Source organism: Galendromus occidentalis, unplaced genomic scaffold (assembly GCF_000255335.2).
Source record: "Galendromus occidentalis unplaced genomic scaffold, Mocc_1.1 scf7180000076870, whole genome shotgun sequence".
Taxonomy (NCBI): domain Eukaryota; kingdom Metazoa; phylum Arthropoda; class Arachnida; order Mesostigmata; family Phytoseiidae; genus Galendromus; species Galendromus occidentalis.
In genome coordinates this window covers 13,346-37,907 of record NW_003804859.1, presented here as the reverse complement: position 1 = coordinate 37,907, position 24,562 = coordinate 13,346, and the positions used below count along the sequence as shown (strand labels likewise).

The following is a 24,562-nucleotide window of genomic DNA, read 5'->3' as shown; positions in this document are numbered from 1 at the left end:
CGAGAGAAAGAAGCGGGATATCTCCAATGGCTGTATTTATTCATGTGGAATCGCTGATTATTTACACATGGGATCTCTTTGAAGAAGTTTTTCTCTATGGCGTCTTGGGAGCTGAGATGTCGAGAGGATATCGAATCATTTCAGAAGGTGACGGTTGGTGATTTACTTAGTTCGCCGATCGGAGTGGTAGGTTTCTCACAAGATAAAGCTACGTCGCGTCACCGTGCAGAGAACACCGTGACCGAAAGACGTCATGAGTCGGCCGATTTACCTCGTTTAATGAACGGACCGATGAAACTCCAATGATAGGATGATTATGCTTGAGCAGGCTCGAAACTCCCACGGCTCAGCAGAATTTCCACCTGTTTCCACATTCATTGCAGAACGCGAATGTGGTCATCGGTTCATCGGCGCTCCTGGTCTGCACCTGGTTGTAGGTACAGTTTGACTTTTTGCATTTTCCGCATTTGAGCAAATCGGTTTTCGTTCCCGATGTGAGAGCCATCTGGTGGTCGTCGATCGCTTCCTTCGTGAGTTTCTGCCGGAGCTGTTTCAACTCATCGGAGGCCATTTCTTCGGCAGTCATCTTCGCAAGTCGCTCCGGCTTTATGCTGCCGATGAGAACTCCCAACCGGAGATTCGGGTTCTTTGGGTCCTTCAAGTTCGCTACTCGGCTTCTGATCCTGCTACGGTACTTGGTGTCCGTATTGTTGAATTCGTCGAAGCACGTGCTTTCGATCCGCTCCGCGAGCTCGTCGGGGTCGGCCGCACAACCGTCGGGCAAACCATTTCCTTTTAGGGCGTTTGAGAGCATCTCGCTAAGAAAAGAGAGAAAAATCAGAACACCGTCGATCTAGAACGCATCGCGGCTCTAGCGGAGGTCGCCATGTAGCAATTAATCCATCAACTAATATATGGCATTCGTAGTTACTGGATACTACTCTTACCGGCATTTGAGCCTGACAGCATCGGTGGTATTCCCCGCGGGAAATGAGGTTTGCTTGGCGGGTACAGGCCTCGCCGGGGGCGTCGTCGAGCTCTTCTTGTTCTCCCTCGACTCCCTGCTGGACGAATCTTCAGCTCTCGTGGGGGTACCTGACGGATGAATTAACTCAGTTGACGGTGGCGGGATCGGCCTCCGCCGAGTTTCGTAAATGAGAGGAAGCAAAAAATATCGGTGGGGATTTCCTCATTTCAGCTATGATAGTCACAAGTATACGGATTCACTTACTGCCAATGAGTTTCTTCCAGTTCTTCACGAGCGTTTTGGCCAGTAGAATCACTTCATCGTCTTGGCTGCTTTTCCTCAACGTATTGACCGTCAATCCGATATGCGTTTTCTGAAAAGCAAGAATGCGCATGTAGAGCGGCATCTCGAACCATCCATCAATCACAGCACCATCGTAGTCGAGAGCAGATTTTCAGAACAACGATAGCGGATAGCAGGGGAGCCTCGAACATTTTTTCTCCTGCAGAGGATGAGATAACCGAATGCGACCCGTAACATTTCTGGTTCGGATGCAAGTAACATGCGAATCAATATCCCATCGGGAGCATCGCGTTTTCGACAGATTGCCTCATCGATCAGAGAAATATTGTTGGAACGTACTTTCTCCACAGTCATGTTCTCATACTAGGGAAAATCGGAACAAGCCTCCCTGAACAGAAGTCGGAGTGGCCGATGAGCCATCGAGGACTTTGATCGAAGGTTCGGAATGAGCAGCCTCGATCAGAGGGAAGCTCCTAATCAGCCAATGAAGTCAAGATATCCAGGAAAAGCATATATTTACCTGCAGGATCTCGAGAGTTATCGGGAGCCTCTGTAGCTGCTTGAGCATATCCAACGCTTGGCTCTGGCCCTGAAAGAAACATTCGGTCAGTGATCAGATCGAAGTCTATCCCAAGAAAAAAGAGATGGAGTCGCCCAATGAGAGTCACGCGCATTGAGATCTCTCAGGAGCGAATCGCAGACAGCTGGTCGACGAATGCCGATTTACGTAATTATGGCGCCCAAATCTCGGAACGTAAACAAACTGTATGGGACGTCTTCCGGACGGATCTCTCGATTCCCGTTGCTCTCGTCACAGTCTGCATCACAGACGAACGAAACAGACGCACTTTCCGAATGAACTAAGTCATATGCGGCACGGAGCGACTCGCCGACACGAATTTAGCGTCTGCAGTGGCCCGTTCCGAAGCTCTCGTGCCGTCGGAGGCCGAGGGTCGTCTCGAAGAGGATTCCAGCATTCGGAGGAAACGACATGAAACTTCTGCACATATGTCAGACGATATAGAGGATTTGCATGTGCTGTTTTGGCTCGACCCGCTCAACTCTACGGAGCCGCTTCTTTGAGAACTCTGCCGAAAAGACGCTTTTTTCAAAGAAACTCACCCCCGATCCATCTGAGGCCATCTTCGCCAAACCTCTGCCGATTTTCTTAACATCTTCCTCGCAACCCATTGTGGTACTTCACTTGGAGACGCGTTGAACACACACAGTCTCTAGGCCAACAACACTGAGGCTTTTATTTTCTGTCCGGTGGAGAGTGTTTACTACACCCGGATGTGCATTTCGGCAGTTCACGGGCGGGCGGATTCGAATCGCGGATGAGGAATCCGGCTTTTCTCAATTAAGAAGAATGTACCCTCAGAGCCTCGCGGAGTTCGAGGAATGTGGTTTCCGACCGCAGCTGCGGCCGGTGATTCGGAGGACCCCGCTTCATCGCTCATGAGAGGGAGAGTATATCTCTCTGCTTATTCGGAATTCCTCAAGAACTCTCGATAGATTGAACCAGGTCTACATATAATAGCAAATGAGCTCCTTTTAGGCTCACGATGAGCGGGGAATGACGCTAAGACCAAAGAATTTGTTAATGAGAGACAGCATTCAAAGCTCGAGAATCCCCGCTCCGTGAGTCGTTACTTCAAGGGGCGGGGGCTCCGGGCAGAGAGCTGAGAACCCGTCTGCGGCTCTTTAAATTATTTCTGATCCCCGCAGCAACAGAGGATCGATTGTCCATTCCGATGAGGAATCAAGAGTATTGATCGAATCATCTTAGCCCATCCATGTGACTCGAATCAATCAGGAGAGTGAATCTTTGCCTCCGTAGAATTCGCGTCTCGCGCAGGGGCTTCATGGTTGATGGGGTCCTCTATTCTCGGGGTCAGGGGGGAGTCTCCGGAAGCGGAGCGATGCCTTTCAGGTGACGTTCTCCCGGGAGCTCCAGTATGAGGAGGCTCATCGGATCTCCGGGAACCCTGCAGTGCAATCGAGAGAGTGCAGACGCGGACTAGCCAGGGCTAGACGAAATAGGAGGCGCATCATGTAAACAATGCGAAAATTATGATCGGTTTGCGGGAAGCGCTCCTTCAGGCAGGAGATATCCTCTCGAAAAAAACCCGAGCGCTCGAGCAATCGAGAGCACAAAGCTGCCGTCGAAAATCCGAGAGAGATGACCAGGACGGAGGGTCGGCGCACTTCCCTTATCAAGGGAATGATTTTCCCGGGGAGGTGACGATCGAGTGCTTCAACGTCGGAGCGGGGTGAGAGAAATCATAGCGGGCTCCTGTGTGCTCACCATTCCCCGAAGAGTGACCAGATCTCACGAGAGGGCGATCCTTATTGGGTTCTATCGATGACGTGAGATCATAGGAACCTATGTACCATTATCCCGAAAAGTTATTAATGAGCGAATCCCGGTGAGTCCGCCGGAAATCATCTGTCATTTATTTTTCTTGGTCGTGGATGAACAACGGTGAGATCTCTGATTATCGATGCGTTCATCCATCTCAGAGATTAGATCTTCAGTATATCTATTCATGAGACACTCTCGCGCAGGGAATCCAGTCCGACGGACGAGCGAGCAATCCAATCGCTCGAACTCATGACGCGTCAATCGAAAACACCCAAACTAATGGGATGACTCTTTTCATTTTCTGCACGAAGCTGGCCAGGCGTCTTCCTCGCCGTGGTCGAATGAGAGTTCGGTGGCTCTGTCAAGGGGTCAAACCGGAACTCTCGGTCCTTTCAGAGGGAAACGTGGTCGAATCTAAGAGTTCGGCTTCTCGAAAACCATCGAGACTCTGGAGGGACCCCTCTCCGGAGACTTTTCACGAACTTCTGTCGCGCTCATCGTCCATGAGTCTCTTCCGCCAATTGAGAGAGTAGCCCAGGAGTCGACCATGTGGTCCACCGAGCGCGCCTCGCTCGCGAGGGTGATCGGCAATCGACAGAATCCGCTGCAATTGACTTTATCCTGCCTGATTCCGACTGTCTATCGGAGGATCGACCACGGGTGAGGCTCAACTCGATGAGCTCCGTAGATTGCAACCACAATTTCATTCGAAGGAGGTTCTCCTCCGCCGTTGGTCCTACCTTGATTCCGATTCGGAGGAGGGTTGAGCGGCTCCGCGAAAACCCCATCTCGAAGTCTGTCACGCGAAAAACTCGGATTCGCAAATTGTCCCCTGGGATTCAGTCGTCGAGGTTAAACTCGGCTCAAGAAACTCAGGATACTCATGCTGGTCACGGCAGCTGCGTCATGACATGAAGCATCATTTGGAGACTCGTGTCGAGACATGTGAATATTCAATGCATTGACACGAGAGAAGCCGCCCTATCGGACCCCGAACGCTCCGTACGGCTAACTTTTCGAGATGAAGATGCGTGATCGTGCCCACGCATGGCGTATGAGCTTGTGGGAGAGGACAAGCACAGCCACGAAGGCTTAGGAGAGATTTACGTCACCCTCGCGAGAATATGGCGAGTGTCGTCTTCCGTTCGCGAGAGATCCCGACGTGCAATCGAGGACTCAGGCACCCACGGTCACTCGGAACAGCTATTTTGGGTAGTCGAAAACCTGTTCAGTGCTGGTCTTCGAAAGACTTGATCGTACAAGACGTCTCGGAAGTATCTGCGATATGGTACAAGGACTGCTTCAAAGCCAGTTATGCAGCGGTTCGCCGCAAGTGCCGCCAGCGAAACGCCTGGTATCATTGCACAGGAGGAGTACTGCTCCGACCCGCATCTTCCACACTGGAATGCTCGTTATCGCGGCTCCTCTCCAACAAATCCTGGACACTGTGAGCGCATTACTGCACGAGGCCCGGCAGCTCGTGGATCAGACTCTTTACATTCGTCTTGAGCCCGGATACCAGTGGCCTTGCAGGAAAACAATTTTCACATCGGAGGAGGTGTCCCTGCTTCGCGCGATCGTCTTGGATATTTACAGAGAGGTGAGTTCTGTCTACGTGACGTGAGGTAAATATCGTCCTCGAAAAGTGCTGAATAAGGAACTCAGGCGGTGTTTTTCATCAGGCGGCGAGAGAATGCAGCCATCTAGACGTTCGAGTTCTCCAAGGTTTCCTCAAGAACTCGGATTCGCGAACTAGCTCTCTTGACAAGAAGGTCGATGTCATCATCGCGCAAAACGACTTCGGTAAGTCTTCCGACGCTGCTCGGCTGCGATGGAGCAACTGGATATCCTGCTCCAGACGTTCCACGGAGAGAGAGATGTGGAAATCCCGGAGCGTTCCGCTGAGTTTCATCGACAAGCTGTCCTGAGTTCAAACAGGCCCAAGGAGAGAAGAAGTCGAGAAGCTCCCGACAAGAGACGGAATTTTCGGCGGGAAATCCCTTCGATAAAAAAAACAATCGCCGGCTTTGAAAGGATGATTTTGGCGATACTACGAGTTTTGGAAGTTCAGCGAACATGCTTTGTCGTCTTTAGTCGGGCCTTTGTTCCTGTAGCCTCCTCGTATCTCCTTCCATATCTCTGTGAGATCGAAGAGAATGCCGATCGACAAGAGCTGTTGATTCCATCGAGCGATCTGTGTCGGAAAACATGTTTTGCATGTTCATCGTACGAAGTCCACGGTTTTCCGCCTGTTTCCAACATTGTCCCCTAAAAAGACGCAGTAATCTTTGAGATAAATGTTACCAAATATGATCGCGGTGGATTCGCCTGAGAGCCGAGGTGGGCAGAGTTTTACAACTCATTCATGCGAATCGAGATCGCGCCGATCACAAGGGACAAATTATACGCGAAGCATGCGATGCGGTACTCCCTCGCTTTCGAGAAACGCTTGGAACTCAAACTCGAAATCGAGATCCCTGGTGGGAGCGTGGGTTTCCTTTTCGGAACCTGGGAGACCGAGAGCTGCGTGGACAGCTGATTGTGGGATGCCGAAATTCCTCAGAGCGCGGCTTCCTCGGACGCCTCGTTGCATGCCCGAATTCTGGTGACAAGAAGGGAAGAATCGTCCGACGTCTTCTTTACCAAGAGCTCCCCTTGCAGTACACCTCGAGGAATACGTGAGGGAACTTTTCGCTGTCATCCCAAGCGTGAGATTGGTCCCTCCTGTCATAGCTGCTTCGGGAACAGAAGATGCTGCGAAGGTTGTCGATTCGATTACTTTCGACAGTGTGTGTGTCGGGGGAACGTTTGACAGACTTCACCTCGGCCATAAACTTCTCCTCAGTGCCGCGGTCGCAAGAGCCACCGAGAGATTGGTGATCGGAGTCACCGATGGAGACATGATCAAAAGTAAGGAATCGTGCAAACGAATAAGATTGTCGAAAAGCTCGCGGGTCTACCGAGCTCAGAATCGGATCATCGTAATCATATTAAACGGAAGTCCGTTTGTATATCTGCGACTTCTCCCGTTCCAGGTAAAGTTCTGTGGGAGCTCATAGAACCCCTCGAGGTCAGGATGAGCGCTCTTCGCAAATGTCTCAATGACATGGACCCAACGTTGAAATACGATATTTTGCCAATCTATGAGCCTTTCGGTCCAACAATTCGGGATCGCAGCTTACAATGCTTGTGCGTGTCAGACGAAACCATCAAAGGAGGACTCAAGGTGAACGAAGAGCGCGCGAACAAGGTACATCATCGAGCTGAGACGGCTCAAAATGGATCGAAATATTGTCATCAAAAATAATCTTGCGATGGCTATCAGTGAGCAATACCCTCGATGCTTTCCAGGATTTCCCTCCTATGGCTCTCTTCAACGTCTCATTGCTACCAGAGCAGAACAAGATGGAGAAATTCATGGATGACAAGATCTCCTCGTCTTCGAAACGAATCGCTCTGCTAGGCGAAATCCTCCGCAAACCTCGGGCCCATCCGAGCTTCCCCGAATATCCTTTCGTCGTTGGACTCACTGGCGGAATCTGTGCGGGGAAGTCGCGTATACTCACGATATTCGAATCTCTGGGACTGACGTGCATTTCCGCCGATAAGTTGGGTCACGAGGCCTATAGTCCGGGTACAGAGCTGAATCAAATCCTCGTCGATACTTTCGGTACTGCTGTTCGCGCAGCAGATGGAACGATAGACCGAAAGGAGCTCGGTGCCATCGTTTTCGCGGACGCCGACAAGAGAGATCGGTTGAACCAGCTCGTGTGGCCTGAGATCGAGAAATCACTCCAGCGAGAGGTTCGTAAGCCTTCGGTTGTCTTGCGGGAGGAAATTCATCGATTATGTTGAGCTTCCATTCTAACATCGATAATTTCACAGATTGCAGGAGCTGGTAGAGCCGGGGCCAGAGTTGTGGTTGTCGAAGCTGCCTTACTGTTCGAGGCAGGCTGGGACCGTTTGGCCCATCTGGTGTGCTACACACTGATCTCAGAGAAAGAAGCCATCTCACGAGTGATGGTCAGAGATAAATGTGGATATGAGCTCGCCCTGAAGAAAATTCATTCCCAGAAGCCCGCCAAGATGTTCATAGATAGGGCCCACATGATCCTGTCATCCATGTGGGACGAACGAGCTACGGAGCAACAAGTGCATCGTGCCTTCGAGGAAATCGTGGATCACGTCCAAGGAATAAAAACGCATTCCGGATGAGCATTTCCTCAAATGCGCTCAAGTTCGACTGGAAGGCTTTGGCTTCATACGGGAACGGGATTTACATGACGAACGAGCAACGCGAGTCTCGCTCCGGGTTAATTACTCTCCTTAAGAGATAGTGACTTCATCGCTCGAATTCACGATGATGAGCTACGCAGCTCAACTTAAACGCTTAATTCTGTCTTAGAATAAAGTTTGGGAAGCTGCGGCCGCTCGGCGGTCAGAACCGGGAAAAGCAGAATCGTTCGAAAACCAACCCTTCGGACTTACGAAGTGAGGAAACGCGATACTTCGTATTTCGAGGGACAATCAATTTTGAGAGAAGGATATCAAGCTTTTGCGTGTGGGCAAAGATCCGGGAAACAGCATCTGCATACTGGGCGTCAGATGCATTCCAGGATTGGGATATTCCGAAATAATCCCATTTCGACGTTTCCTGTAATATCGAGATCGCATCCAACGCGGAATTAGCTGCATTTGGCGTCTCGTCACACACTCTTGCATCGGCGATCATGCGGGGTCCGTGGCTCGAAAGAAAGGATGAGGCCGAAGTCCTTAGGCGATGGGAGTCATTCCATCTCAGTTTTGAGCGTGAAGTAGTCAATTACTGCGAGACTTCAGTACGACGTGACCGAAGACTAGCGGGCGAAGACGAAGACCGAGTCCTGTCCTTACTCGATTTTTCCGCGTTGAGAGCTCAGGGTGCATCGATATCGGGGAATCGATCGAGGATAAGCCCAGCATTCCCACGCCATTCCGAGCTTTCGAGAGGATCACTCTTGGAGAGTTTCGATAGAGGCCTGGAGATAGGTACCCGCTGCTCGAGGTGCAGGAGTTCAGAGCCTCATGTCCTCCGGAGAGGGAATTTGTCCGCTCCCTCGGTTCATACATGTTCTTCTGAGCATTCAAATCGGAGTTCATGGGGCTCATCGATGTTGTAGACCCAAAACCCGCTGAAGTCGACAGCGCGGCACCCCGGGATTCGGGGCCGCTCCGCCGAATGGTGCAAGGTATTCTCGTGGAATGAGTGAGCGTTGAGGAGTCGCGGGGGGCCGCTTTGAGGGACGGTTCAGCCGTCATGGCGCACATCCTATTCTAATAGAGTTCCTCAGCAAGGGGGGCACCGGACCCATTCTTCCGAGAGCGCCACGATTGTACACCTCTCCGAAAGTTTCGGGGTCGGAAATGGCCGACTCATTGTCGGCAGCAGAAGAGCGAGAAACCCTCGAACCATGAATCTGTGCCTATCTCACCACTAAAAAGACCGCATTGCGCAACCCCTCTCGGGGCAATTAGATCGTAGCCGTCCGCGGACGAGCGAATGAATGTCTCTGATCGTGAAGCGATGGAGAGCTCACCCAATCGATTCGGCGGGGGGCTCACTCTGGGTTCTGGAAGATTCTTCTCCGAGACCCCGCGATCCCCCTACCGGAGGTTGCTGCTCCGATCAAGAATCAAGACCTGCATTTCGTGGAACAACACAGGCCGACGAAGAGACAAGGTGGGTTCGGTGTGCGGAATCCGCACTTCTCGACCTGACCGGACACATTCGCCCTCTGAAGCCGTCTCCCGGAGCAAAAAAATAGTCATCGCTCGAGACTTGAGACGCTGAGTCCGGGCTGAGGGGTTCCAGTCGAAGTATCCTTCCGGATAGTCACTGCGCCAGAGAGAGAGAGACGGAGAGCGACAAGGGCAAGCTACAGTCGAAAACTATACACGTATCGTCAGGAGCATGCTATGCCTGTCATCGTGCTGCAATGATTTTGCGAAGAGCTGAAGACGAATTCTTGCGCTTCTGGCTGAACGTTGAGTTCGGGAATTGAATCGATATCCCGTCTACTCGGCTCGGACAGTGTGATCTCGATGAGGAGTATCCTCTCGAAACGTAGGCTCAAGTATTTTGCGACTCTCGCTCGCTCTGTTGAGTTTACCGAGAGCGTGTCGCTCGTTCCTGAACATCAGGCCTGTCGAACACTTTCAGACCGAAGCTGATCGGAATTCCGATGTGACGCTGCCTCATTTGATGTGACCGCAATCGATCGAATCATGGTTCAGGCCCGATTCGTCCGGTTCAATTTGTCGCCTCCGCACCACTCTTCTTTCATGGTTGCCGCCGATACTTCGTCGACCGGAAGTTAGGGACCTGACCGTGCCTGGGTGGATCTCACCGTTTGTCTCCTGGCCATCTCGAAAGAACTCCATATCCCGCGCTCCTTCCTCAACCTCCTTCATACGACCACGTCAGTCAGACTTTTATGGAATAGAATGAAATTTCGAGGAACCTCTAATGGAAGTCCAAGAACGGGAGGGGGCCGTACAGAGGCCAATGACGGGGGTCCATGCCCAAGGGGAACGCGAGGGAACAGGTCGGACCGGGCTCTACGCTCGATCTGTTCACGGTTCCTTTCTCGGATCCAGGTATGAGGGAGTTTACGAATATAAGGCACATGGATGCACGGAGTCCCGGCTTTGATTCGGAAGTCGATATCTCTCCTCTTTCTTCTCCGCTGCGGACCAGTTGGGCCGCGGTCCCTCGAGGCAGGTTGATGGGGTCTGGACTGGGAGAAGCAGTCCTCTAAGACATCAGATCGGAGAAACCGAAAATTCTCCTTTTCCTTCTATACTTAGGTGAGAAACGCCGGTCTGACTCGTGTTGGTAACGGCTCCGGTGATGCCTCGGATTCGATCTCGAGGACGCCCAATCTTCACATCGTAGTACGACCATCGCTTTCTTAGACTTGGCTGAGGACCCATATACATATATCGTGAAGAGTCGTCTGCGACATTTGTCGGCTACAGACCGAATTCATCCTTTGATGCTGTTTCCCGAGACCCTCCGATGAGCTGTGAGCTACTCGGAGGGTCTCCTTCGAGAAACCATGGGGGAATGTTGGAGGGAACCTGATTTCCCCATCAATAGAAGACTGATTGAGTCAATTGAAGGAGGCACGAAAACGAACAATCTTCCATCAGATCGCTCATTGAATCATGTAGAAATGGGGTCGAGACGCGATTTCCGAGAACTCGACTACGAAGCTGCATAGTTTGATCGAAGCTCTGGACTTCTGAAGAGACTTCGCGCTGCAAGAGAATGAGCTCCGCCCATTCGGAGCTTAACGGTCTACGGGACCCCGGATGAGGACGCATTGAACCTCCTCGTGAGTGAAAGGCGCTTCCCCTTCTTTTCATGTACTTCAGATCAACCCCGAGAGAACGTCGCGTTCGAGCTGCGTTCATTCTGGCACCACTGCTCAGAGCTTCAGCTGCGTTTGATATCACAGCCGGAATCCCTTGAATCTGCTGATCCATACTTCCGAAAGCCGGGGCGGTCCCGCTTACTCTGACCATGTGGAATCGTTTATTCGCCAGCATTGCTTCCCGCCTCGGATCCATGATATCTTCCGACTTCGGCGCGGCTCATCTGATGCTTTTTGGATTTCTCTGTCTCGTGGTTTCCCGACAATATAGGTTTTTGTGGGTCGTGCTCTTCACAGCTCGTCGTGATTTGAGGTGAGTTTCTTGCGCTGGTTTGACAGTCTAATGGTGATGCAGGTCGAGACCATGGAGGGCGAATCTTCGATTCCTAAGATTTCACATCGGAGAAGGGGGTCACGTCGGGCATCATTCATTCCGTCACGCTCTGACTCAAACTTCCTACGGGAGCTTCCCTCACGTTATCTCCTTTTCTCAATGTTCGAACGCGACCCATGGCTCGCTAGGAAGGCAGAAAAAAACAGCCATACTGCAGGACGCTTTTGGGCTTTCGAGCGAACGCAGCTTCCTAATACGACAATCCTATTCTTTGTGCAGAGGTCTCCTTCGACTGATACGTATGACGCTATACTTCCGTGAGGCCCGAAGGAAGGATCTCACCGTCGTTCGAATTTTCGAAGAAACTGTCAAGAGGAATCCCGATAAAATCGCGTTCCGAACAGGAGACAGACAGTGGACGTTCCGCCAGGTAGGTTCACCTCCGATCGATAGCCTGGTCCCTGATCTCAGTCATAACTTCTGAATAGAAGACCCTCTCTCGAACTTGTGACGTCGTCCTCAGCGGCATCGATACCGTTCGGCATGCTGCTTGGCAAAAATTCTGGTCATTGATTCTGAAAATCCTGTGCTCCTCTCCTTGTTCAGGTCAAAGGGATCATCAATCGCATTGCAAACTGTTTTCTGCAACTTGGCTTCAAGTCTGGCGATGAAGTCTGTATCTTCGCAGACTCTCAACCCGAGTTCGTGATGATGTGGCTGGGCTTGTCCAAGATCGGGGTTGTCTCCGCGCTAGTGAATAACAACTTACGCTCGCAACCTCTGATTCATTCTCTCTTGAGTGTTCCCTCCAAGGCCATCATATTCGGCCTCGCCCAAGTCAAAGGTAAGCGAAGCCGAAGATTCGATGCTCCGTACGGGCAGGGGAACTGCCGCATTCGGTTCGACTAGATTCTCCGAGATGTCTCCCGGCAATGAACGGCGCTGGGTTACTCCGCCGTCGACTGTTCATTCCCCTGCAACCCGCACCCCCCCCCCCCGCTTTCCCCGCTTAGCCTCGTCAGCAAGATTGATTCCTTATACACTGAACCGTCATCTGCGTGATCACTGATCATCCCCCACCTCAAATTGACATTCTTCCCTTCGGCAGAGGTCAACGATGTCGCAGCCGAAGTCCTGCGCGAAAGAGCCGAATTCAAATTTTTCTGCATCGGAGCTGCCGAGAACGCCTCCAGGATCAACTACATGAACCTCAAGAAACTCATTGGGAGCAGTCCATCAACAGAGCCTCAGACAAATCATAAAGGATCCCTGAACGGTGAGCATCGCCCTCCTATCCGTCGATTGGCCGGCGGGGAGATTCAAAAGGAGGAGAATCAATGCGCCTTGGCCTCAGATCCGTCCGTTTCCCACACCGTCAGCCCTGAGATAGATTCAAATTGTGTCCTCTGATCCAAAATAAGATAATTTCTCTGGAGCAGATAAACTCGTTTATATCTACACATCTGGGACCACCGGAATGCCCAAACCCGCCGTCATCAAGAACTCTCGTTTCGTATCATTGGTCTCGATCCTCAATAAGATCATGCCCGTGGAGCAATCGGATGTGTTTTACACCTGTCTGCCGCTTTATCATACGGCCGGAGGCATTGTCGCGATCGGCCAAGCCCTTCTCTTCGGTGAGTTGATCGAGCGTCCTCGAAGAGGGGGACAAGAAGTTTCACGGTTGGCATCTATTGAGATCGCCTGAAATCTGAAATGCATCTCCTTAAGTGTCGACTCTTCTCGCTTGTAGGGAATACCGTTTGTGTCCGCCCGAAATTCTCGGCGTCGAAGTTTTGGGAGGACTGTATCAAATTTGAAGCGACGGTGACACAGTACATCGGAGAAATCTGTCGGTATCTCATCGCTCAGCCGGAAACGCCTCTGCAGAGAAAACATAAAATTCGGATGATATTCGGGAACGGTCTCCGACCCCAAATCTGGACTGAGTTTTCAAAGAGGTTCGTATTATCTCTGGAATACGAACTGGCCAATATTCCGTCAAAGATTGGAATATTCCGTCAAAGATTGGAATATTCCGTCAAAGATTGTTCTGAGAAAATGTTTTGCAGGTTCAACATCCAAGATATTCGAGAGTTCTACGGCTCAACAGAAGGCAATGCTCATGTTATAAATATTGACAACACCGTCGGCGCGGTCGGCTTCGTATCGCGCATCGTCAAGAGCATCCATCCCGTGCGTCTCATCCGTATCAACTCGGATACTGGTTTGCCCGAGAGAGATGCCAGGGGTTTGTGCATACCGTGCGAACCTGGAGAGATCGGGGAGCTCGTAGGGGTGAGTCAGCTGTCCGATGATCGAAGAGCTCAGAACTGGAGCGGCACCACACCTTCATTTCCAGAGGGAGATACTTCGAACGGGGGCTTGACATAAGTTGGATAGAGCGTGGGATACCGATGTTGATATTGATGCTCTCACCTCTTGCTGAGAACTCTTGCTGTCGAGATACCGTGAGACTCAATGAGCCCTCTCCTCGTCTAGGAAATCCGCAAGAACGATCACCTCCATTCATTTGATGGCTACGCTTCCGATGAAGCTACGAAAAAGAAAATCTACAGGAATGTTTTCGGTGAAAACGATGCCGCATTCGCGTCCGGGGACTTATTGGTCATGGATGAGTACGGATACCTCTACTTCAAAGATCGAACCGGAGATACCTTCCGATGGAAAGGCGAGAACGTCTCGACGTCAGAGGTCGAAGGGACAATATCCAGGTACGCTACTTCCGGGAATGACACTCACCACAGTGTGTTGATGAGCGAAATGAGCCTTGCGTGTCGCGACGAAACTTGAAAAAAATGTTCTCTTCCAGAATACTGAAGATGGCGGACGTCGTTTGTTACGGAGTTCAAGTTCCTGGAACCGAAGGCAGAGCCGGAATGATCGCCGTGGAAGATCCGTACGATCTGATTCATTTGAATTCCTTCGTTGATGAAATCAGATCCAGTTTACCGGCATACGCCGTTCCGCTATTCGTCCGCAAACTAAGGCGACTCGACAAGACGGGTGAGTTTCAATGAGTTCAGCAGATCGAAACAGGGAGGGATAAGTTCAGAGGGAGAAGTCGACGCCCACCCTCCTCGGTGCTCGATGGGTGAGATGTCCTGTAGCTCTGCAGCACGGGGCGATATAGCGCAGAAACTCACCGGATTGCTTCCACAGGGACGTACAAGCTCAAAAAAGTCCAACTGCAAAAAGAAGGATTCGACATCGAGGAGATCGAGGAGCCCATCTACTTCCTGCAGGGCGACACCTACGTTCTCTTAGACGAAGCAACACTGAGGAAGATACAGCTCTCACAGATTCGCATTTGAAGCTGGATCCGGATCCCCCTCATTATTAATATACATATGACCCTAAGTAAGAATGCATAGTAAAATATTCTCCCACATATTGATGGTTGTTGTTGTCGATGATCGTCATCAAGGCAATCGGATCCGCAGAGCCGATAAGGGTATGATACAAGTTGTTTGCGCTTCCGGGAGGGTGAACTAAGAGACATTCGTTCAAAAATTGTACTCACGGTCGTATCTCGAGGACATCTTACAAAAGACACCGGAGATCCCGGTCCCCGATCGGGCGATTCTGAACGGAGTCTAGCGAGAGAGTTCCCAACATGGGATCCCCGGGCAAGCGCCGGATTGTATCCTCTTTCAAGGAGCAAGTTCTGATACGTTCCTCTGATGTAGGTGTGAACTATTTCGAATAGTCTCGACTTTCTGAGCTTCCCTCTTGGTCGGATCATTGCACCCGTTTGTGAGACTTCGATACATCTTCTCGAAGCCTTCCTTCAAATCAGGCAAGCGTAATCGCTGAACCACGCCATCGGGCGTATGGTTGAGACCCCAGAAGCTTCCCTGAGATGCTCCCCTGCCGCTGCAAGGATCTTGTGCGATTCTCCCATCGTCTGGGATCCGGCACTCCAGACGATGCTTCTCGAGGCCGTTCACCTACATTGGTAGAACATTCATCCGTGAATCATTTTTCGCTCATATCGATTCCGCCAACTTCATTCCCTTTGATATTCTCCTCATCGGCAGCCGAGTCGGGAGCTCCAAATCGATCGAAGAGAGGTTCGAGCAAGCTCTGCCGACTTCGAAATCCGAGAGGCAGTCTTTACCAATCAGACGGAGACTGGAACTCTGGAATCGTCGCCACGAAGTTCCGGCATAGGTGGAAATCCCAACGTGCAATTTTCACGAGATTACGGTGAATACCTGAGCCCGAGTTGGTCCGTCGGTGACATGCGAGCGGGAAGAGACCCATGGAATCAATTCCTCCGAGAAATGATGGCTCTGCGATCTCCGATGTGATGTCGAGTTCAGCACCTACGAGCAGTAAATTTGCAAGGACGAAGTTCGACATATCTGAGCTAGTAGCTAGTAGGCGAAATCGGATAATCTGATAAATTGGATAAAATCAGAGTGCGGTCTTATCATCCGGATAAGGAATGCCATGCTTCCTGGCAGGGTCAGAGATCGTCCGCTGCGAGCCCTACTCTTGGTGCGTGAGATCGAATCGACTAAGCGAAATCTGCAGTTTCTGTATCAAAGAGAACGAAACTTGTCGAACCTGCACTGAATGCTCGCTTGTCGTATACTGCAGCAAGAAATGTCGGGTACGATTCCCCCGACGATTTTTGAGCACACATCGAAGCAGCAAACGATAGCGATCACTCAACATCCTCTTGCTCGATTTGGGCGAAAAAATGATTCACGGACGCGTGTTCTACCAATGTAGGTGAACGACCTCGTGAATCATCGTCTGGAGTGCCGGATCTTGTCGTCAGTCAAGGAGACGTTGGATACCAAGGCCCGTTTCTGTATTCGGACAATCTCAAAGGGAAAATGGGAGAACTCGAGGGGTCTAATCTCTCGCGGGGAGACGTTCAAGAAGAGGTTCTCAGACCTCCTGGCTCCGCTGATGGTTGGGGACCGAGAAAAAAAATTAGGGAAGCGAGGAAGATCTACGCTTTGATAAAAGATCTCGTGGAGGTCAAGCTTTCCGAAGTCTTCATAACCATGCTCAAGCTACAAGTCAACTCGCTCGTCGTCGAAAACTACAAAGGAGCGCCACTGGGGCGCGCTCTCTATCTCGACCAGACCGAGTTCGAACACAGCTGTGAAGCAGAATCCATGATAAGCGTTTTTTACGAAGGCAGAACATTAGTCATGCTCGCTCGGAAAGACTTCAGGGTCTGTTCTCTGGACAAGATTCAAATGTCCCTGGTTCCTAGAAGCTTGCCGGTGAAACGGCGTCGGGCGCTTCTCGCCCGAGAATTCTACCTCAGATGTGAATGCGCAGCTTGTTTGAAGGAGCTACAGATGTCCGGGAAAGAAACAACCTATGAGCGAGGCATACGAGATTTACTCTCAGCTGACGTGCCGATGGGGGATAAATTCCGAAAGATGCTGGAGGTAGTTCCGGATTGCGACACCAAAGTTCATCCCTACTATGTGTCGAAGATTTACGGGAACCTTGCCTCGTACTCGAACAGCCTGAATTGCTTCGTCGACGGCGTCAAATACGCCGCAAAGGCTCTCAGATATGAGGCAGATACGCGCCATGCCTCTATTTTGTTTGAAGAACTCTTATTCGCCATGACCCAACTGAAGTGTAATGACGTCGGGGCAACCGATTTCTCCTTATTCCTCGACGCCTTGCAGTCTTATAAAGAATTGCTCGAGAGCCGTCTGGGCAAAGATCATGCCGAAACGAAGAAAATACGTCGACTCTACCTATTGTATCTGGCGCGTTCGTTTATGCGCTCTAAGGCGTCCATATTCCATGAGACCCTGCGTAGAACACTCGCTTCGATGGGTTCGAGACTATTGCTCATCGCGAAGGCCGCTGTGAGAGGCGAGGCCGGACTCGCCCAAAAAGTCGCTCGCGCGCGATAACATCCGGACGAGAACATGACTCTATATTCGTGAATTCTGTCGTCCTCGCTCAACTCTATCTCACTGTCATAGCACCAACGAGGCTCCGGCGAATACGGAAGTCGGGAATCTGATGTATGAAGAATACTTGACGGGCTCTGCCTTTCTTCGGCTTGCAACCGGATACGCGCCAACCAGGGATCCGGAATCGAAGATATAATAAGGTAGATCAGCATTCAGCCATTAGCAAGTCTTCTCCTGGGTCCCGAAGTCACCTGAAAATTTTTGATCGTTTGACCGCGTGCGGGGAAGAGTTCTGTAATTCGCAGGTTCATCGAGCCGATCCAATATACCGACCGAAGAACTCCCAAGCGTAAGAGAAGAATTCGCACCATGGTCTATTAGTAACGGAATCCTTCTCAAGGGTCCGGAGATTTTCTGAAGGAATCAGTAATTTCGAAAGTTGAGGATAGAGGAGATTTTCTTAGATCGGTTCGGACGCGGAACGACCTACCGTAGCCGGGCTCCTCTCTACGTGGGGGAAAATGCGGCTCTCCAGACAGGCACCGACTTTTCAGTAGCTCTTAGAATGGAATCAATCGTTCCAAAGATCGGGTTGATTGAGTCATGTCATATCATTGGTTCCGACACGGCGTGTGACAGCCCCAGAATCAAGAGCTGAGAAACCGATCACTGTGAGAGGAGTTCCCGTTCCTCGGTGAGCGATTGCTGCGAACTGGGCATGGGGGTGAGGAAGACGTCTTATAATGGAAGACATCCGTATGTGGCAATGTGGACGATTGTGGACTGGAATACGATCCTCTCTGGTCTGTCTCCCCCACCGAAAAGTCCGAGCAGCCATATCCTGGGCTCTCCATCGCCATGCATTTTCCGAAACGGTTCTTCGCCTGGCGCAGGCGGCCTGGGCATGTGTGGAGAGAATCATCATAATCAATAATGAAGTTATGTCTCAAAATTCCCCGAATGTGCAAAATTACTCGAGTCATGGAATGAGGTGATTGGAAGATTTTCCTAAACATGAGCGTGAATTCCGTCGGGGATCCTCCTGTCTTCCTCCCGAAATCGGAGCGCAATCTAGGCCACATTGTTGTCGCTGAATGATTCGGTCTAGTGGGCGATCCGGACTCACGGAGCCCCTTCTGACCTCAATGCTCTCACAACTTATCAATGCTACAGAATGCCGAGAAGAATCCCATGCCGAACTCTCTCATTCCAGTTACGCAATGGAATCAAACTTCCCGTCAATCCGAGGGGCCGAGAAAAGGGAGGTGTCTCCGGATTCCCGACCCCGAGTGAGTTTCCTTTTCGGGCTCCTCATACGTTCGTTATCTTCGAAGGAGTTTCTCGATGCTAACGCCGAAGCCTCGATCCCGCAGGACACCTGCGGAGAATGTTGCAGCATAATAGCTGATTGCCTCTGCAGAATGAGCAAGATGAGAATGTTCAGCGACATATTCGACAATGATATGAGATTTCTGAAGGATAGAATCTCGAAACCCAAATCACAATCCGAGATCTGCGGGGTGGACGATGAGACAAGACCTTTCATATGCGCTATCGAGGAAGCACCAAAATTCCAGACGACCAACAGGTGGGCTATATCGGAAAGTGAATACTGTCCGAGGCTGACCGAAACGTAACGGACATTGGAATCTGATCAGCCCGCCCCGCAGGTACATCACCGGAGGCTATCGCACTTGGAAGTCGCGAGAAAGCTGCATCAAAGGCATACTGCAATGGACTAACGAAACCATCAATATTTGGTCGCATCTCGGTCCGTTCATCGCTCTGCTATTTCGTTATGCACAAGACATTCTGCACAATTTCGACGAAGCCAACTTCGAGCCTTTCGACAAGAAGCTCTGCAGCCTGATGATATTAGCCTACGTGACGATGTTTGGGCTCTCTTCGATCTATCATGTATTCAATTGCTGCTGTTGCGATTGCTACAGATACTGGTGAGTTCATACGGGGTAAATGGGATGTCTGTCCACCTCCATCCTATCGGGATTGATTCCGGGTCCCGGCTGGTACCGGGTCGTGAAGGTAGGTTCGAAACACGATAAGGCGGGAACAACCGAACTACCCGAGCAGTCTTTCCATCAGCAACCTGTTTATCAGATTGCAACCAAATTCTTAAGCGGAACCTTGACTGAGTGATTCCACTGGGAGGATGGAACAGCTCTAATCATATGGACCGCATGAATGCTTGGAGTCATGTGCAGCTGCATCGATACGCGTTAAATAACCATCGCGAATTCTTTCATTGCGACCTTCTTGCGTCATCTACAGGTATGGCTGGGACTTCATCGGAATCTGTGGGTCAATTTACGCGTACGGGACGGGATTTTTGTTTCTCCAGTTCAGAGACGCTCCTCATTGGATCCCTCTGTATGCCGCAATCAAAACCATAATCTTGGCGGTTCCAATCATTATGCTCTTTCACGAGGAATATCGTGATGAAAAGTAAGAGGCAGCTTCCAGGCTATTCGGGGATCTCCTGCGAGCGAGTATCCCTCATTCCGCTCGACATGTTCTCCAAGCGTCTCCTCTCCGCAGATACGACGACCATCGTGCCGTGGGGCTTGGAGTATTCGTGGTCTTCAATACGATTCCCACAGTGCACTCGATCGTTCTGAGAGGGGGCTTGGACAGTCCCGTCGTGAGAGCAACCCTGCCGACTCATCTGCTTTGTGTGGCTCTATTGGTGGGAAGCTTCATCGTCTACGCTTGCCAGTTCCCGGAGAGGTCTGGGCGGGCTACGGGAATAACCTTTTAGAGATTCCCTTAAGGACAACTGCCCTTCCCTTATGGCATTGCATTTCTACAAATCTCCGTAAGTTTCAGATTCTTACCTGGACGAGTGAACTACATTGGGAATAGTCATCAGATATGGCATATCGGAACAGCGACGGCTGTTTTCCACGCCCGTCATTTGTATTTCCAATACGTCAGGGCTCTCAGTGGACTCACCTGAGTTCGGGTGTTCGACGAAACGGAGATGGCATTCTCACCAAAGGAGGTCTCCAAATTCTTATCTGACGCTTCACGAGAACGTAAGTGCGGCACGCAGATTCGCTGCTTGATTCGGGCATAAGCCGAATGTAAAAGCGAGCGGACTGCAATCCTGACAGCCTCGGGGTACTGGTCCCATCTCCGATCCCATCCCATCTCTCAGAGTCTCTGATAAAGACAGCACATATGGAAACGGCTCTCGTCAGTCGAGCACGATATGTTTGAGTAAATGGCATAGCTCAAAATTCCTGCATTGTTCGAGAGGCTACCTAGTATCTCGCCAACTTCCGCGATATTCGAGCAGTCCGCTTGAGCGAGGCAGAAGCTACGATCCGCAGGAGCGCTACAAGTCGCGACTAGAATGCTCCTTTCGTGGATTCCAGAGGCTTCAGCGGAAAGCGGCCCTAGACGAAATTATCTCACACAAAGATCGGGGGACCCATATCTCACCAATCGATGAGATGCCAAGTCCGGTGGGGACGATCGGATGATGACCGGTTCCCGGGCTCGTTGTATCGGCGCGGTTCCTGTGAAGGGCGGACCGGGGTTCGGGAGCCGCATCGGGGGCTATCGGCTCTGCTATCGATTTATTCAAGTTCGAGTACCACATTATCGAGATCATCATTGGATCAGTCAGGAGAATTGATCCTACGTCTCTGCGCAACAGCCAGCGAGATCCGACTACAGAGCCCGCAGCCGCGCTCCGGATCCCACGTCCGCTAGGACAAAGAAAGCTCCGTCGGAGAAAGAGCTCGAGCGTGTCCATCGATAGCAGTAATATCGAGTCCACAACTTTTGCCGGGATCCTAGCGAATAGACTTCTCATGATGATTGGTTTCACTTCTGGTGTACTCTTGATTGTACTCTTCGTCTTCAAATTGAAGCTCATCCAAGTTCTACGAGAGTCCTCTAAGTAGACTGAGCGTTCAAGATCGTCCCGAGGAGGGCTAATAGGGCGGCACTAGAAGTGGGTAAATCCGGGTCCATTTGTTGCGAAATTCCGCTTATTAGGGGGGCTAAGCCCCTTGACACCGAAGTCACGCTCTGCGACAGCCCCTGAAGGAGCCCGGTATCGCCGCCCGTGCCTCGACGCAGAAGAGCGTCAAGTCCGAAAACCCTTGCGAGGCTTGCGGAAGCCGTGAAAATTACCAGAAGCAGGATCAGGCTTAGCGAGCTGCTCGTCAAACTCAGGAGTACGAGACTGGCCGCCATGACGGCACTGGAAGCAACCAGCAATCGAACGCTATCTACTCTGCAGATATCGATGATGGGGCCGACCACAAAACCCGACCCCGCAATCAAAGCTCCAATCAGTGCGGTGACGTAAGCGAGTTCCTGCGCGGTCAGCGAGTGCGCCGTCATCAGATTGAAACTCAAGTTACTCTTGAACAGGATTACGGCCATCGTGACCAGCAAGCGTCCCCTGAATCAATCCCAACACCTTGGCCAACTCACGCATCGGCAGACAGCGTCTACTGACAATGGTGCGGATTCCGGTCGTCGCGGGGTGCTTTTCTTCGCCGTATAGTCCAGAAGACAGACTTGAGCTACGACTCCTGATAGCGTGAATAGGATGGCGGCCGTCAAGCAACCGTACTCGAAGAGGCCACAATGCGAGCCTATCAAGGGTCCCAAAATGGAACCGGCACTCGAAATAGCGTTGAATCGACCCATCATCGTGGCTTGTTTCGCTTCCGGAGTGATATCGTAGGGGCAAGCCTCGCACATGGCATTTATGCTTGAAGAAACCGAGTACGCTCCTCAGGATGAAGAACGGGATTATAGTGTCGAAAAACAAGAATCCACTACATACGAATCGTGATAGGTACACGGAGAGGAGTAGAATTCTTTCGCGACCATGCACATCGCTGTAAACACCGAGCAACGATTCGCTGAACGTTTGCACAGTACCGTCTGTGGTTCCAGCGAGACCGTAGATGAATGGTAAATAGCCTTTGTTTCTGAAGTTGACCGTGAGCAGAGGATTGATGATGGCGACAGCGAATGAATCTACGAAGCCCAGAACAAACAACATCCGAATCGCGAATGTGGTCATTCCCATCGCGGATCTTCGAATGAGATAAGGTTTGCACGACGAACCCATCTAAGAGTTCCGCCGCAATCGTGCCGGCTGCGAGCTCCACGAGCATGACTTCTGGTCGCTCTTGTGTGAATTTGAGCGACGGAAACCCTTCTCAATGCGATCGTTCTCTGCAGCAAGACGAGGACGACGCTAGTAGATTTCCTGGGTTGATTTTCTCTCATCTTTCGCCGAGAAAATTCGTCCCTTGGTTTTTCGCATATTCCACTGAATGCCTATGTCGATGTCTTCTCCTGAGTCAGCCGATCCTGATACTCGACCTTTTCTTGTTGTCGGAACAAGGGAGCCAACGGAACCGCATCGGGATCACGACGGATCACACAATTCAGGTTTCAATTCTCCGCCGCTAAGAGACGTGATTCGATGGCTGCAAAAAGCCTGGAGACTCGTCTCGCAGCCATCAAAGCCTTCCATCGTGACACAGTCCGGCGTCCAGCGCGATATGCCGTCGAACATCTTCACTCGACGATCAGACAGCACCGAGGTTTGAGTCACCGCTAATCTCAACTCGCTCATGCGCTCGACCGAAAAAATGCTCGCCACCCTCAGGGAGAAGATCAAGAGGGAACTAAAGGACAATCAAATGTTCTCCGTCATCTTCACCCACGTCGACGAGCCCGCGAAAGGCTCATCCTTCCACGAAAATTTTTCCGTCTCCTTATCGGACGAAACCCTGGAGTCGCTCAAGCTCGACTGGCCCAAGTTTCCGAGAGGCCATGAAATGTTCTTCCATTCGCTGGATACAGGCCCCGGAGTCGACGTGAACTCGATCTTCACGAATAAATTCCGGACCGTGATGCCGAACAAGACATCTGATACTTTCGGCCACGAATTCATTGTGTCGGACTCAAAAGTTCGCGGTCAAAGTGGTCTGAGGCATTTCGACGGTTTCGTTGGACTCTTTTCGTCCTCTGCAAGAGCGTGGACGGATAGAGTCATCACTCTGAAGTCGACGCAATGCTGAAGTCCATCCTGACGAGCGCGGGCTGGGAGTTCTCCAATTGAGTCTCGTGGTGTGATCCTGTTGTGATCCAGTGTGCTCCGACGCGGCTTGAAACCAAAATCGAAAAATGATTCAAGGAACCACCCGATTCCGGCCAAACTATCAGCAGAGATCATTCAGTACCTTCATGGTAGACACCACTCACTCTCCCAACTCCCAACGGCGGATTTCGGTTGGGAAGAAAGGAATTCTGAGTGGTGGTTTTTGTTGGCTGAATGACAGTTCATAGGCACCAGGGAATATCGATTTCACGTACAAATCGCGTGGCCAGTCTTGTATCCGAAACTGAAAGAAATCAATACCGATGCTAACGTTCTTGGAATTCATGTGCCGCCAACAACACTGAAATGGGAACGAAGCAATGCATATTTTCGAAAAATGAGGACTTTTCCCTGTATGCAGCGGCGGGCCGTGTCGGAAGATCGCCCGGAAGATGACTCAATATTTCTAGCTTCCCTGAACGCGGACGACGAAGATGTCGCTCCTCGCACTTTTCCGGGGAAAAGATCCTGTTCCTCGGAAGCAAAAACCCAGAATGCCGACCCTCAAGGCTCAAATAAAAGTACTGTGCGTGGCGGACCTCTTCCCGCCTCCCCAACGGTCTGCCGCTGATTCAACATTGAATGTGCATGAGGGGCATCATAAAGAGGGGCTCGATGATGATCACCATTGTGGTTCTGATTTTTACCATAATCATGTAATCTTGAGCCCATAATCAGAAGTACGATTATGATGATCCCATGATTATAACCATAAATGTGAAACATTATGAACTAGCCGATCATTCGGCAAAGCTTCGACGTGCGCGAGGGGTGTTTGGGGTCGCTTCCTACGTGCACGCATGAAGTCCTCCAATGTCTTCAATCCTGACGCTCGTGTCGCCCTTCAGAATCCATACGATCTTCGTCCAAGCGCGCTCCACCAGCCCCAGAGTGTATAGAGATCGCGGACGCAGCGCAACTACGAAGTCATCGCTCTCGTCAAGCTCTAACTAGAGTGGCATCATGGCTCTGATTGCACGTCAGACAAATCCCTTGCAAAGCTTAAAGCTCGCTGTCCGAGTGGCCGGACAGAGCCCCTTTTCGGCCGTTCTCCTCGAACCCTCAAGAGATCGAAGAAGAAATCAGGCAAACGAAAA

At 51.1% G+C, this 24,562-nt stretch overlaps 4 protein-coding genes and 1 pseudogene across 4 annotated transcripts; 3 read left to right on the top strand and 2 right to left on the bottom strand.

The window, feature by feature from the left end:
* Positions 1 to 30: 30 nt before the first annotated feature.
* On the bottom strand, positions 31 to 2,501 carry TfIIS (RNA polymerase II elongation factor). The gene is made up of 5 exons (XM_003740222.2): positions 2,393 to 2,501; positions 1,791 to 1,859; positions 1,232 to 1,340; positions 948 to 1,095; positions 31 to 818 (listed from the first exon to the last, which is right to left on the bottom strand). The coding sequence occupies exons 1-5, from the start codon at positions 2,459 to 2,461 to the stop codon at positions 347 to 349; spliced, it is 867 nt and encodes a 288-aa protein (XP_003740270.1). The 5' UTR covers positions 2,462 to 2,501; the 3' UTR covers positions 31 to 346.
* A 2,527-nt stretch (positions 2,502 to 5,028) lies between these two features.
* Positions 5,029 to 8,007, top strand: LOC100907700 (bifunctional coenzyme A synthase). Its single transcript, XM_003740221.2, has 6 exons — positions 5,029 to 5,235; positions 5,318 to 5,438; positions 6,297 to 6,545; positions 6,671 to 6,885; positions 6,987 to 7,439; positions 7,521 to 8,007. The coding sequence occupies exons 1-6, from the start codon at positions 5,041 to 5,043 to the stop codon at positions 7,848 to 7,850; spliced, it is 1,563 nt and encodes a 520-aa protein (XP_003740269.1). The 5' UTR covers positions 5,029 to 5,040; the 3' UTR covers positions 7,851 to 8,007.
* A 3,195-nt stretch (positions 8,008 to 11,202) lies between these two features.
* LOC100901106 (long-chain fatty acid transport protein 1) lies at positions 11,203 to 14,798 on the top strand. Its single transcript, XM_018638282.1, has 10 exons — positions 11,203 to 11,363; positions 11,664 to 11,814; positions 11,991 to 12,228; positions 12,493 to 12,660; positions 12,824 to 13,021; positions 13,138 to 13,345; positions 13,457 to 13,682; positions 13,887 to 14,119; positions 14,218 to 14,411; positions 14,568 to 14,798. The coding sequence occupies exons 1-10, from the start codon at positions 11,245 to 11,247 to the stop codon at positions 14,717 to 14,719; spliced, it is 1,887 nt and encodes a 628-aa protein (XP_018493798.1). The 5' UTR covers positions 11,203 to 11,244; the 3' UTR covers positions 14,720 to 14,798.
* A 3,931-nt stretch (positions 14,799 to 18,729) lies between these two features.
* LOC100900965 (progestin and adipoQ receptor family member 3-like) lies at positions 18,730 to 20,282 on the top strand. Its single transcript, XM_003740259.1, has 5 exons — positions 18,730 to 18,896; positions 18,979 to 19,263; positions 19,598 to 19,771; positions 19,865 to 20,053; positions 20,153 to 20,282. The coding sequence occupies exons 1-5, from the start codon at positions 18,730 to 18,732 to the stop codon at positions 20,280 to 20,282; spliced, it is 945 nt and encodes a 314-aa protein (XP_003740307.1).
* A 947-nt stretch (positions 20,283 to 21,229) lies between these two features.
* Positions 21,230 to 22,382, bottom strand: LOC100900817 (major facilitator superfamily domain-containing protein 9-like; annotated as a pseudogene).
* Between the last annotated feature and the right edge of the window lie 2,180 nt (positions 22,383 to 24,562).